The sequence below is a fragment of the Pipra filicauda genome, unplaced genomic scaffold, assembly GCF_003945595.2.
Source record: "Pipra filicauda isolate LSUMZ 115617 unplaced genomic scaffold, ASM394559v2 scaffold274_size1021923_pilon, whole genome shotgun sequence".
NCBI classification, from domain to species: domain Eukaryota; kingdom Metazoa; phylum Chordata; class Aves; order Passeriformes; family Pipridae; genus Pipra; species Pipra filicauda.
The window spans coordinates 969865-982982 of NW_024104392.1; the positions used below are offsets into that span (position 1 = coordinate 969865).

The 13118-nt window shown below is 39.3% G+C and overlaps 1 protein-coding gene across 2 annotated transcripts in view; it reads right to left on the reverse strand.

The window, feature by feature from the left end:
* The window catches only part of LOC113996437 (connector enhancer of kinase suppressor of ras 2-like), a 90469-nt gene that overhangs the window by 66063 nt on the left and 11288 nt on the right, over positions 1-13118 (reverse strand). For both annotated transcript variants that reach the window (XM_039382586.1, XM_039382585.1), the window contains exons 5-6: positions 12168-12287; positions 2814-2873 (exon numbers count right to left, since the gene is read on the reverse strand). In XM_039382586.1, coding sequence (XP_039238520.1) covers positions 2814-2873; positions 12168-12287 — 180 coding nt within the window. The remainder of the gene's footprint in view (positions 1-2813; positions 2874-12167; positions 12288-13118) is intronic.

Genomic DNA, 13118 nt, shown 5'->3' on the forward strand with positions numbered 1-13118 from the left:
TACTGACACAGAGTACACAACTTGGCAGTCAAGAGAAAACAACCAGGAAAGAATTAAAGAGCTGAGACATCACCTTGAGAGATAAATCCCACTGGAAATTAGCTCCTAATGAAGTAGACCAGTAGAAAGGTTGAATGTTTACTTGCTAGATATGGGGTCAGAGAGAGGAGAGGACACACTGTCCCTTCTCAAACAGTGCAGAAACATTTAAAGCAAAATGCTCTTTGAATAACAGTTCAAATGCTCTGTCCAGGTAAAGAAGAAAAGCAGAAAAAGAGCCACTTGTGGCTACAGAGAATGGCCTGGCTCTAATGCTGTCGAAGTTGTTACTCAAAGAAAGGAGTTATGCTACCAAAATTTAGTTGAGTGCCTGGATGTCTTTTGGAGCCAGCATATAACATAAATTGTTAAACACAATAAGCACAAGAGCCAGGTGTCAATGCCAAGGAAGGAAAGATTTATCTGAAGTAAATGTGATGTGTCGACGCTCGGTGTGAACCAATCCTGACTTCCAGGAAACAGGCAAGAGCTCTTCAGCTTCACTGCCTTCCATCCAAAATCCCACCCCTCCCTTTTGTGGATGCAGATTAAAAACGTAAAATAAACAAATAAAAGGAACAAAGACAAGAGGAGACAATACAACAAAACCCCCAAATTACCACCGGGAAGAAAATGACTGCAGTGATTTCTGAATTAAACGCAAAGAGACTCCTCTCTGAGGGGGTCAAAGAGCTCGGGGACACTGGCACCTGCTGCCTGGTGAACAGGCACTGCAGAGAGCACAGCTGTGGAGAGCAGGAAACCTCAGGCATTGTTCACCCAGGAAAACCCCAGCCAACAGGGCAAAGAGCCAGTGGCTGACACAGCGATTCCAAGGGTGTCACAGGTGCTGTTCCAAGCACAGCTTTTTCCTTTGGCCTGCTGCTCGTTTGCCATTCCTAACCTCCCTGTGCCCAACACGAGCTGCATTCCAACTCCTCACCAGCTTGGCTTTCAGAAGGGCTTTGGTCATTCCAGCCTGGAGCTAAGCCCTGGTCATTGGAGTCACCTCCTGCCACCTGAGTCCTTCTGCACTAAAGGAAACAGGATTTCACCTGCACATTTTACAGGATGATGTGAAGAACCACCCGGCTCACAGTTGCCTTCTCCTTTCAGTGGCAGAATTTTGGCTGACTGCTCTTTTGCACGGGACTAAACATGTAACAGAAATATTTCTAGAATTCAACATCAATACCAACTCGATTGTTTAAATGGTGAGCAAGGTGAGCAGGAAACTGCAGTGAACACCACCATTCCTGCTGTTTAACTTCAGCTGACATGAGGTAGAAAAGCAAAGGCCTGGCTCTTTCTCTTTTTAGCTCCTTTCCTGACTTGGATGAGGCTGAGCTAATTAAACGCTGGCTCTGAGGTCAATTATCCCTTCAAAAGGAATGAAAAATCAATTTGCTGAAACACCAGAAATTAAAGGTCTTTGAAGCTGGTTTATCTGCACATGTGATTACACTTCCAGCAAAAACAAAAGAGCAACTTCTGCTGGTGGTGTCCTGTCAAAAAGTTTTGGTAGTCAAAATAAAAATAAAAATTTTAGTGGCTGCCAATTTAGTAACTCTTTCTGTGAATTTCAATTATAAATATATAAATATTTTCCCTACCAACTGCATTATATTTCTGAAATTAATTAGAATTACAGTAAAAAACTGGATTAATTACAGCATGAGTAATTCACTCTATGAAAATAATCTGTCCAACATAATCAAGATAGATCATTCATAATTTCCAGGACTCATGATACACATGCAGTTATTTAAAGACTTCTAGATGTTGCCAGTGGTGACAATATAAACAAGCAAACAAATTTTAAGTTTGATTTGCATTAGAATGGTCTTCCCAAATTGTGACATACAAATCATGAGGCTTCCCATGGGTTTGCACTGCCAAAGCCCATATGATGCAATATTGTTCAATATACAGAAGTCAAAGAGGACAAAATATGACACATGAAGCTCACCCACATGGGCCAGCCAGGATTTCCATCTTTGCCCACCTGCCCAGTGCCCATTTCACATTCCCTGAGTGTCAGCAGTTCAAAATTTCAATATTAGCTTTACAAAACCTGAACTCGTCATTTCCCCAGCTCTCCCCTGTTAAACAGCCCCGAGCCTGAATGAGAACAGTGTGACTAAAAGCTTAGATGAAAACCAGAAGGGCCTTGTTATGAAGCCTGTCACAGTAATTAGATTGCAGCAGTTGAAGTCAATTTATTTTTTTCACATTTCTAATTATGAATTGCACGTTAAGTAACGGGGAGGATATTTAGAAGCTCCGTCGCTCCTCTTGTCACACTGTTCAGTTTTGCTGTGATCACTCACACTGATCTATGGGTGCTTTTGGTTCAGAGCTGTCTCACAATAAAAATGATCATTAATACATTTTTCTTGATCGCGTCTGCCTTTTTACTACAAATGATGGCAAATATAAAATACAATTTATTTCGTATAACAGAAACCATTTGTGCCAGGGAGAACGTGGGCATGAATACAGTTGGGGAGGTGGATTTGAAGAACCCTTGAGGAGAGAAGTTCAAGAATTTAATATTATTATATTGTTGTTTATAGGTAATTTCAACATAGACACTTTTCTATATCTGTTTTCAAGGGTTACAGTTTTTACAAAAGTAATATATATACATTAAAAAAAATTATTAATAAAAACTGGCTTGATTAAAAGCAAGTCTTCATGTTACAAAATGCACTGCACGTACCCAGAAAATAATTGTATGCACGATAAAAGTAATTTACAATAAAGAATCTTACATTTTCAGTTGTTCCTGTGATTACATGGAGTCCATCGTATGTTGATTTGATATACATTCCCTGGAAAAAAGAGCAGAAAGGATAATTAATGTTTGTGGGAAACAAATACATGACATTTGCATGATAATTCAAATAGAAGGTTTACTCCAGTCTGAGGCCCATAACATTTGAACAGACTGGAAGGAATGGTGGTCAATTAACATTTGCAAATCTAAGTTGAACAAACATATATATATGAAGGCCATTATACATGGCATTGTTTTCTCCCTTAATGCTTTTATTTTATTCCAGAGTTTGTGGACAGAATTGAACACTGAGCATCAGCATAAAGGGTGCCTATGCAGCACCTGAAATATTTAACAGGACCTCTTTTTAGTCCCAGTGACATGAAAGAAAAGTTGACACCGAGAGCATGAACGGGAGGAGCTTTTAGACTTAAATGCCCCATTTTCAGCCAGCTCCTGATCCAATAAAAACCAAGCCAGAGCCTAACTCAGAAAAGACACAAGCCAGGGCTCATATTGCCAATTTATGGAGAAAAACGAGCTTGGTGAACTAACAGGAACTTTGTAATTAGTCCAGCAAGAATTCTGCTTCAAGGAGGTGACTGACAAGATAAAGAGAGGCAGGCAGGGTGGGGATCTGGGGAGCTGTGCACACACAAAGAGCCTTCAGTGTCAGGAGCCTCAATTGCTGGTGTGCCTGTGTCTCAGGAGGGAGGTCAGAGCTTCACAGCTCCATGTACCGTGGTTATTCCATCACATCTTGCAGACTAATTAATCTAATTGGTACATTGTACTGCTGATTTATTGCCCTTTCAGTAATTCTGCCTCACCTTGCGCTGTCAAAACCCAAGCTTAGAGCCCCCAGCAACAAGGCAGAACATTTTGTTCAGAGAAATCAGTTCCAAGATTCCTGAATGCTAATGAAGAACTTTGGGTGAGGTGTTCACACAAACACCACCCCCAGTCCTTTCCCCAAAACCCCAAAGTTAAAAAACTATGAAGTTCAGATTATATTGCTCTCTGCATCTACCTGAACTGAAGGACTAAATAGGAGATGGAGCCAAACCCTTCCCAAAAGTGGGAGGATGAGAAACAAGGGACACAAGTTGGAACTGAGTTAAAGAATTTTTATTTTTCAGTTTTATCATGAGGATAATAAAACACTGGAACAGGCTGGCAAGGCTGTGGAATCACTGACTTGGAGAAGGTCAGGTCTTGACTGGACAAGGTTTGAGAAACCTGCTCTTGCTGCATCTGTTTGGATTATTCATCATCAGTAAAAGTGACTTCTACCTTAATGTAAACCCACTTCAGCAAGTTTTAAATTTATTTAAATCTTTAAAATAAAGACTGGCTAAACCTGATAAGGCTGCTTAACTCTGCTGCATAAGAAACTCCATTTTAGATTTTACTCCTCATGACAAGATATTTTCTTTAATGAGTCTGCTTTATAAACTACTTCATTTGTAAAAACCAAAGATGTCCAAATTAAATCTAGCAAGCCTTTAAATCACTTTCATAAAACATGATTATTTGGAAGAAACAATTTGTGGTGAGTCTTCCAGGATATTCTGCTCCAGAGATGGTTTAATTTTATCAGCGTTTGCCATTCCAGTGTCTCTGTGGTACCTTCAGCAGTCACTGACAAACACCTGGTTCTTTCTCTTTGCCATCTCGAAGACAGAAACAAGAGCACCAGATCCTGAAAAACTGGGAAGGTTCTCATGGAGAATGGGATGTGGAGTCTCCATATAAGCCATAAATAGATATTTAATCCCTCCAGTTTGTCTTATGCTGGGTTTCCAGAGTGAACTTTTAGCTGGAATGTTACACAACATTGCTGCCCACACCAAGGGAGGCTGTTCTTTTAGCACATGGGAGACCTCAATAGCACATTTCCAGCCACACTTTTAATATCAAATTTGATATCACAGCTCTGACATCCTACTTGCTTTGACAAGATTCATTTCCCACTCAACAAACCAACACAGTAAGATTTTTGAGGCCAAAAGAGGACACAGTGCTAAACTTTTCACTAAATTTGACCCCCTATTTCTTCCTGAAGTTCTTAGCCTCTTGTTAATCTCTGTGTATTTTTGGAAAAAATCAAATTACAATTTTATCTCTTAACATATGCCATCTGAGAGGCATAAAACCTGACTAATGACTAAGAATTACCCTACATTTTTGCTATCTGCTCTTTCATCTCAGCTATTAAAATTTAAGAATATATAAAAAAATAAACAATTTTAGTGAATGACTCATAGCCTGCAAATTATCTTAGACAGAGCTTTCATCCTTATTTTCCCAAAAGAAAGATAATGAGCTTGTTTCTTTTTGACCATTATAGGAGCAGAGTATCCCCTTGACATCTCTGTTACCTGAAAACCTGGAAAGATTATTCTGTGTAAAAAAATAAAAAATTGTTGTATTTTTTTTTTTTTACTTCATGTAGTTGAGAATGCAACTTATATAAAATAGATATATATTACACCTACATATTGTACACTTCAAAAATTTAATTTGCTCATATATATATATATATACACAAAGTAGTTGGTGGATATAAACAAAAGGTTTTAAGGGGATCGCTTTCATCAAATTTCCTGTGAAAAATCAAAATTATCTGTTCTGGCTTATAAGGAACAGCAAAAACTGCAAAAATTAGTCATTTAATGAGCTGTTAATTCTGTGACCCCTGAAAAAGCAGGCAAGTATTCGTGGGCTACATTAGGCAAAAGAGCTGGACCTTTCTTTCCATTTAATGGGCTATTGGCTGTCTTTATGTTCATCATGGTTTCATTCTGTTTCCACTTATGTAAGCATTTTTTAAGGTTAATAAACCTAAAAAAAAAAAAAAGGTTTGAAAAATTTTGTCAGCTAATATAAGTTCTGGGCAAATCCTGATGTAATGCTGCAGCTGAGGAATTGAACCAAAACCCTCTTTTTCCCAAGCCCAGATCCTGCTGTGACAACTGCTGACACAGCTGGGACTGTTGGGGGCATTTCTTTGGTTTAAAATGATTTTCTCTTTTACCTGTGGCTCAAAGCACTCACATTGATGCAGCAAATTCAAGAGAGTCACATTCTGTAATTTGGAGGTGTTTGAGGTCAGGCTGAGTACCCTGGTCTAGTGGGAGGTGTCCCTGCCCATGGCAGGGGGCTGGAATGAGATGAGCTTTAAGGTCCCTTCCAACCCAAACCTGTCTGTGATTCCACTATTTTTACATAAGCAGAACCTTTAATTAACTGGTACGGTAATTAATTAAAAGAGCATCCACATATCTGCTATTTTGATCCTAATCATTTCTGTTATAAAGTCTGATGGAAATTGAGATATTCTCTTGTAAACTAATTATTCTCATATAACCTTTTACACAAACTGTTTGCAAACTATTTCATAGGTTTCAGTCATAAGACAGCAAAAACACCGGGCTAAGACTAAACAAGAAGAACCTTTTGTCAGTGGTTTTCACAGACAAAAAACACATAAACAGAGGAACTTCTGGAACCTTGGAATCCATTAGGCTGTGGGAGATCTTCAGTGGGAAATGAGGTTTTTTCCTGTTGTCTCCCACATCCCTCCATGTCCCCCCTCCCAATTAAGTCCTTTTGCCCCTTCTGTCCCCATAACATACTGGTCTATTTTCTACCCTTAGAAGGAGACTTTTACTGGAGTCCTTTTTCAAAATTACTCATCTCCCCTTTTTTTATTCCCTCTGGTTTCTTCTGGAATTCCACTGGTGGTCTCAGAGCACAGAACAATGACAAGCTAGACCCCTTATCTCTGGGCAAGGGTGGAGGATTATCCCTCACAGTGGGAGGGTGGCTCAGATTCCCCGACAATTAATGGGTTAGAAATAAACAGTTGCTCTTTAACAATAATTATGGTAGTCCTCAGACAGGAAACTCTGAAGAAGGATGCTGATCTATGAAAGGTATTACAGAATAAGGAAGTGTTTCACAGGCATCACATCAAGAACCTCACTGTTCCTGAGTAACTCTGTTGCTGTCCCCTAGTGACAAAGTGAATTAAAAGTTTTTAATTAAAATCTGACCTTTGAAAGCATATGGGGAGGCATCAGCCATTCAAAATCCCATTTTGAAGAGACTTTCCCCCAGAAAACATTCCATTTGTCAGGGGAATTTCCTTGAAAAATTTCTTGCAGAGTCATCTGGTTAATTAACCAGGATATAATGACAGCAGTGTATTTTTAAGTGACAGCATTTATTCCCAGGTTAAGTTGTGGATATTTCAGACAACACTTGAAGAGTTCTGAATTTAGTAAGAATAAACTCTCCTAGGATGAGCATTTCTGGCTAGTTTTTCCAACACTTCCAACTGTTGGCCATTACTCATTCTTGGGTATCAATGAACTATTATCAGATGATTCATGTTTGCATACCACTTATTTGTTGGAATATGACAGAACACCACATTAAAAATCTGTTTGTTGGATTTTTTTTCCCAATTATACACAGCTGGTTTTACGAAAATGTTTATTCCCACAATCTTTGCTTTCCTTAAATTCTTAAAAATGAAACAGGAAAAGTTCCCTCTGCAGAAAAGTTAACGAAGCCATGGATATAAATGTACATCTTAATTAAATTGTGTCAGATTACACTGTTTCTATCAGCAGTAGGAAGCTCAGACACAAGAGAGAACAACTAAGTAAGTGAAAGGAAGAGGAATAAAAGTGCTCCTGCATTCCAGAAGGAAAGAAGCAAAACATTCCTCAGACATCAGAAGATACAAACCCAAACCATAAAACCTCAACTGCCCCCCTGTTTAGAATCTCCTGCGTAAGAGGAATCATTAATCTCATCAAAGCAGATTAAAGCTGCATGTTACACAGAAGTATCTTTAAATATATGGACAGCACATCAAGTTCAGAAGATTAAAAAAAAAAGTTTAGTCCAAAATAATACTGGCTGTGATACAAAAAAAAAAATAAAATAATCTCCCACTCCACACAATCCCTGATCATCCAAGAGCAGGAGGGGAAAAAAGCCCCAAACCTCAAAAAGCATTCAGTGATCTCATCCTATGGAAAATCTCTATATCCACCATCTCAAATAAAACTCTGCCTGTTTATCTAATGTTAAAAGTGCTCCACAGCTGGCTCTGGCCTTGGTCTGAGGTGATTGATGGTGAGGTTCTCACAGCCTTTTTCACCTCCTCTCACCCTCCAATTTAGCAGCAAGCTCAGGAGCTGCCAACAGTAACACAAACTCCTGACTCAAGGGCTTGTTTCTTAATGTGGACCCATGATGCCAGGAAATTTAAAGTGGGAAAGGAATTTTCATAGATCATTATTTTATTCTATTTCCTACAAATTTGAGTGTGCATGCTCTGTCGGAGCAAACAGTGATTCTCACAATGTAACACCTTTTTAGTACAGGAATTTACTTGAAATTTGTCAAATTGACAGTTTGAAACAAAGCTTTGCCTTCCAGACACCTTATTCAGGCTGATCACTTCAGATATAAATGGTATTACCATACACACTACTTCAGTCCAGAAGAAAAAGTGGTTTACAGTCTTTAAAGTTACTTTAAAATGAAACAGAAAATTATTTGCCACGGACGATTCAGTGGCTAAAGGGGGGAAAGGAGGAACTGGTACAGTTTGGGAAGAGATGGGAAGACAGAGGAAAAAAAAACCCAGTGTGTTCCTGGAGGCCAACAAATGCCTGCAGAGATCAGGATGCAAACACAGCCATCAGGGCTTGGAACGGAACCTACAGCCTGTGTTCCCCAGTGCAGATCCTTTTGCCCAGCAAACTGCCATGAAAATGCCAGCAGAGAGGGGCAAGGCAGGAGATAAGGTGGTGTTTTAGTAAAGCAAACTGGAAAGGAAGGTATTTTGGAGAGGGGGGGAAAAAATTGACTTTAAGGTCGTAAAAGCACGAACAGAAAGTCAGAAATGCTCAAACTGAAGATACACATTCCAAAGACCTAAAGTCCCTTTGTGAAAATGCTTTGTGATCCCGAATTTATTTACACAATTAAACACACAGACACTGCTCCACAGGAGTCCTGACTCTGTGCAGGAACCGCATGGACTTGGACCTGGAAATTAATTCCCTTTATGTGGGAGCTTGTACAATGTCCATAGGATTCCTGGCTCGTTTGGTGTAGAATTAAAAGGCACATAATAAAAATTTTGCAAATGGAGTTTTGAAAATAGTGAAAGACTCGTAATTAAGTCAACTGAATATCACCCCAGATAACTGAATTTGCATAAATCTGAGTCATTTACAACCCATTTTTCACCAGTGGTGAACAATTGTGTTCATTTTCTAGGTGCCAACCCTGTGTGAACCCTGTTCTCAGGAACTGTGGAAATCTTAGCTACGCTTAAACCCAAGAGAGATTGTTTTAAACCATGCTACGAAGGTAACAAATGTTCTGAAAAATTATACACTAAGCTGTTCTTGAAAAGCAGATTTTTGGTGATTTTGACACAAATTGCTGTGTTAGATTCCTACCTGTAAAACTCAAATTACAGTATCCTTTTCACAAGCGTGTTGGGAGGATGAATTAATTAGTGTCTGTGAAGCACTCAGTAAGGCCATATAAAAAGTAGATAAACCAACTCACGATGAAATTAGTAACTCCAGGGAATGCAGAGCTTAGCTGAAGTGTGGTAAATCAGGCCTCAACCCCTACACTGAATGATAAGGATAAAAATGGAACTCTGAATACTTTCCATTCACTGAATAGCGCTCATTTTTCTCTTGAATGGAGCAGAGATCCTGTGGAAAAAATCTGCTATACAATCATGAGAAAGCCATTTGTAATTCATTACTGTGTTCTATATTTGATTCTGATTAATGTTTTCTTTTCCTTTTCACATGATTTTTCTTTTATTCCCATTTATAGTCCTTTTTCATATTTTCTTCTAAACAGAACACAGCGTCAGCAAAACTGAGTACAAGGAACTTTCCAACCTAACACGTTATAGAGCCTTCACAATTAGGCACAGAAAACTCAGTCATTCACTGTGATTTCACTTCATCTAAGGGAAAAAAGGGGGGAAAAAAAAGATAAATTGTCAGGCAATTTTGATTGCAGTATTTGTCTCGTGTCCTCTGTCAGCAGTGCCCACTCACTGCCCTGTTGTTGGCTCACTGAGGATGGAGAACTACACAGTGGTTCTTCCACCCAGAGAGAGTCCATCCAGCCCTCACCATCAGCACAGCACAGGGGATGTTCTGCCAGAGAAAAGGGGGATTTAGGAAAAATGTGAACCACACAACAGGCCACACCAGCACAGTCAACATCTCTCACCGTGGTCACTCCTGCCTTGAAGGTTTAAATCACACTCCAACACTTTATGGTCAGTTCATTAGAACATAAACCTGTCACACCCAAGGACTCCTGGCAGACCCCTGTCTCAGCCTGCACACCATTACATTTTCAGTTTCCCATAGGACATGTTATTTTTGGAGCTGGTTCCACTCCTTCTGTCCTTCCCCAGCCTCCACTCTGCCCTAGATCTAGAGCCACCACTGGATGGGAAGCACCAGCAGTGCCAAGCCCTGCTTATTGTGCTCCATCATCTCTGAGGAAAATACATCCACTCTGTGTTCATGTTCTCTTCAGCACTGATAACGAACTTTCCTCTAATTAGTCCAGCAGAAATACATCACATCTGTGCACAGAAAGGAAAGCCATCTAGAGAAGCAGAGTGCTGGGTGTGGGACTCTTAATGCAAGTCAAAACCACTGAGATTTACAGCATATTTACTTCAGGAGCTGCAAATACACCGACCTGTAGTTCCTGGATACCCCTGCACTAACCCAGAAATCGGGGTAGAGGGGAAACTGAGCCATAAATGGAACATATTTGTCCATTAAGATGCAGCAGCACAGCAAGCAAATTATGTCCATGTTCAGGATTACACACTGGGCTGAGCATCTGAGATGGCACAGAATAAAAATGAAATGTGCTTTATGCTGGGGAATGTTCTTTATTGACTAAATCAGTCTAAGGATAAAGTAAACTTGTGCAGTCACACAACCCTCACCCGCATGTTATTAAAATACATCATTCCCAAATTAATATGCATACCTCAGAATAATTATGCCCTTGTAACTTTGACAGGATTTGCATATGATGTTCGTCACTATTCAATGTCAGAACAAAGAGGAAGATGTTGAAATAATACAAAACGTCTCAACTGGCAGAAATTTAAAATAAATCTGTAAATCACGCTGAATGACAAGCAGGAAATGTGCCACACTGTGTGCAGTGGCACTCAAATGGATTTGAATTTGTCAGTTATGGAATTTTCTGCAGATAAGCCTTATAGATGCCAATTTTTCTACCCCCTTCTCCCTTTTTTGCTCCTCCAACTGCTTCCTCCAGAATGAACATTCCTCTTGTAGGGAAAAGGAAGAAATTAAAAAACTTCTGAGAAGGCAGCTGAAGACAGGCTAAGAGGTTGTACTGGGAAAAGCAGCCTGGCTCTTGAGGAGAACGTGCAAGAACATCCAGTGCCTGCAGTGCCACCTTAAATTCCAGCTTTTATTAGGATCTTAGGTTCCCAAGCACAATCCTTATCCTCCTACAGCAGAATGAATGGTTGTAACGTGAGGGACTATCGAGGGGAGACAGAAACCTTTGCCAACTGAGCACTAAAACTTCGCAAAAATCCATTGTCCAAAAAAAATACAGTCCATGAATATTCAAAAGCTGTAGCCAAATAATTCCGAAACTCATCTCTGCAGAACATTTCGGTGCTGTGACCCATCACTAACCCAGAGCAGCTGGGATGTGCAGGGGACACCTGACCAGGCTGCTCAGTGAACAGTTTACAAACTAAAGGGATTTATTTTGCTTCTGGGCTGCTACTTCTGAAAGTTTGTTTCAGCTGATCGTGGAACTATTTTTATGCAAGTCCAAGAAACAAACCTTCCCCTGATCATTTTCAAATGATTAGATGTCATTCAAATGGTTAAATGTCATTCATTTCGTTAAGGACATTTAGTTAATTTTATTTGTATATCTTTGTATTTGGGGATTATTTCAGTACATTCCAAAAGCTGCAATAGGGCTATCAAAGGACAAGAACTTTTCTTTAGCTGCTCACACAGTCACCAGTCGCATATGAAGCCCTGGATAAAACAGGTTTTAATTAAAAATATATAAAATACAATCCCTTTATTCAGCTAAATGTCAATTAAATTACCTTTAGAAATTTGATTCAGCTTACTAAAAAAGAACACTGCTTAAAAATACATTTTGATTTCTTGATAAATTCAAGAAAAACAAACCACCCTGAGGAACTGAGGCTTGTGTGGTGTATTCTAAGAGTTAAACTTTAAACTGCTTTGCTACTTACCAGCCCCTCACTGGGCATGATGCTGGTGAGATGAACTACCTCAAGATGTGCTGACTGTGACACCAGAGAATCAGATGAGAGCGAAATGATGTGGTCACAAATCCCAGACAAGGTTTTACACTACAAAGAAAAACAAGTCAATGTAATTCCTTGTATTAAACTGGAAACTACCAGCAAAATTCTTATCCTAATTGAGAATAAACAGACCATTTTAATTCTTAGCACCCTAAAAACTACAAGGGTATGAAAGTCAAGAACAAGAGGTAAAGGGAACAGAAAACATCCATAAATGTCAAGCAAATGTACATGTATGTACAGTTCTGCTGAAAAGGTTTCACTGTGCACTGAGAACATCTCTAAAATATCTTCTCCACTCCAACTCCACTCCAAAAAAAAACCCCAAATCCAATGAGCTTTATTTTATCTGTGTTTGTAATGTATGATTCTAAATACAATGGAATTCAAGTGAAATATGTAAAAAGAAATGTCTTATGCACCAACTGAATAACCTATTTTGGCTCCCAAATGATGAGATCATCCCTACTGTGAAAATTAAGTGAATTCTGCTCTACAACTTGGAAAATTTTTCCTTTGTTAAAAATTACACTGACAGAGAAGTGCCTTAGTTAATCCATTTCCTGAAGTAAAATCCTTATGCATCTTTGAACACATCCTTTAACTGATATTCCAGATCACTCCAACTATGCAATAATTTTATTTTATCCTGCCTTCCAGCTAAAGATCTCAAAATCTAAATGCCAATCCACACAAACACCTTGCATGGCCCATTGCATAGATGGTGACAGTGGGTCTGACAGATTGAACCCATCCATCAAAGCAAAGTCCAAGGATCAGAGAGGAGCTGAGCTGTTCCAGAGAACACTCACATGTAAAGATTTATTCCCAAATTTCCACGTGTTGCTTAAAGCATTCCTTCCAAACGACTATACC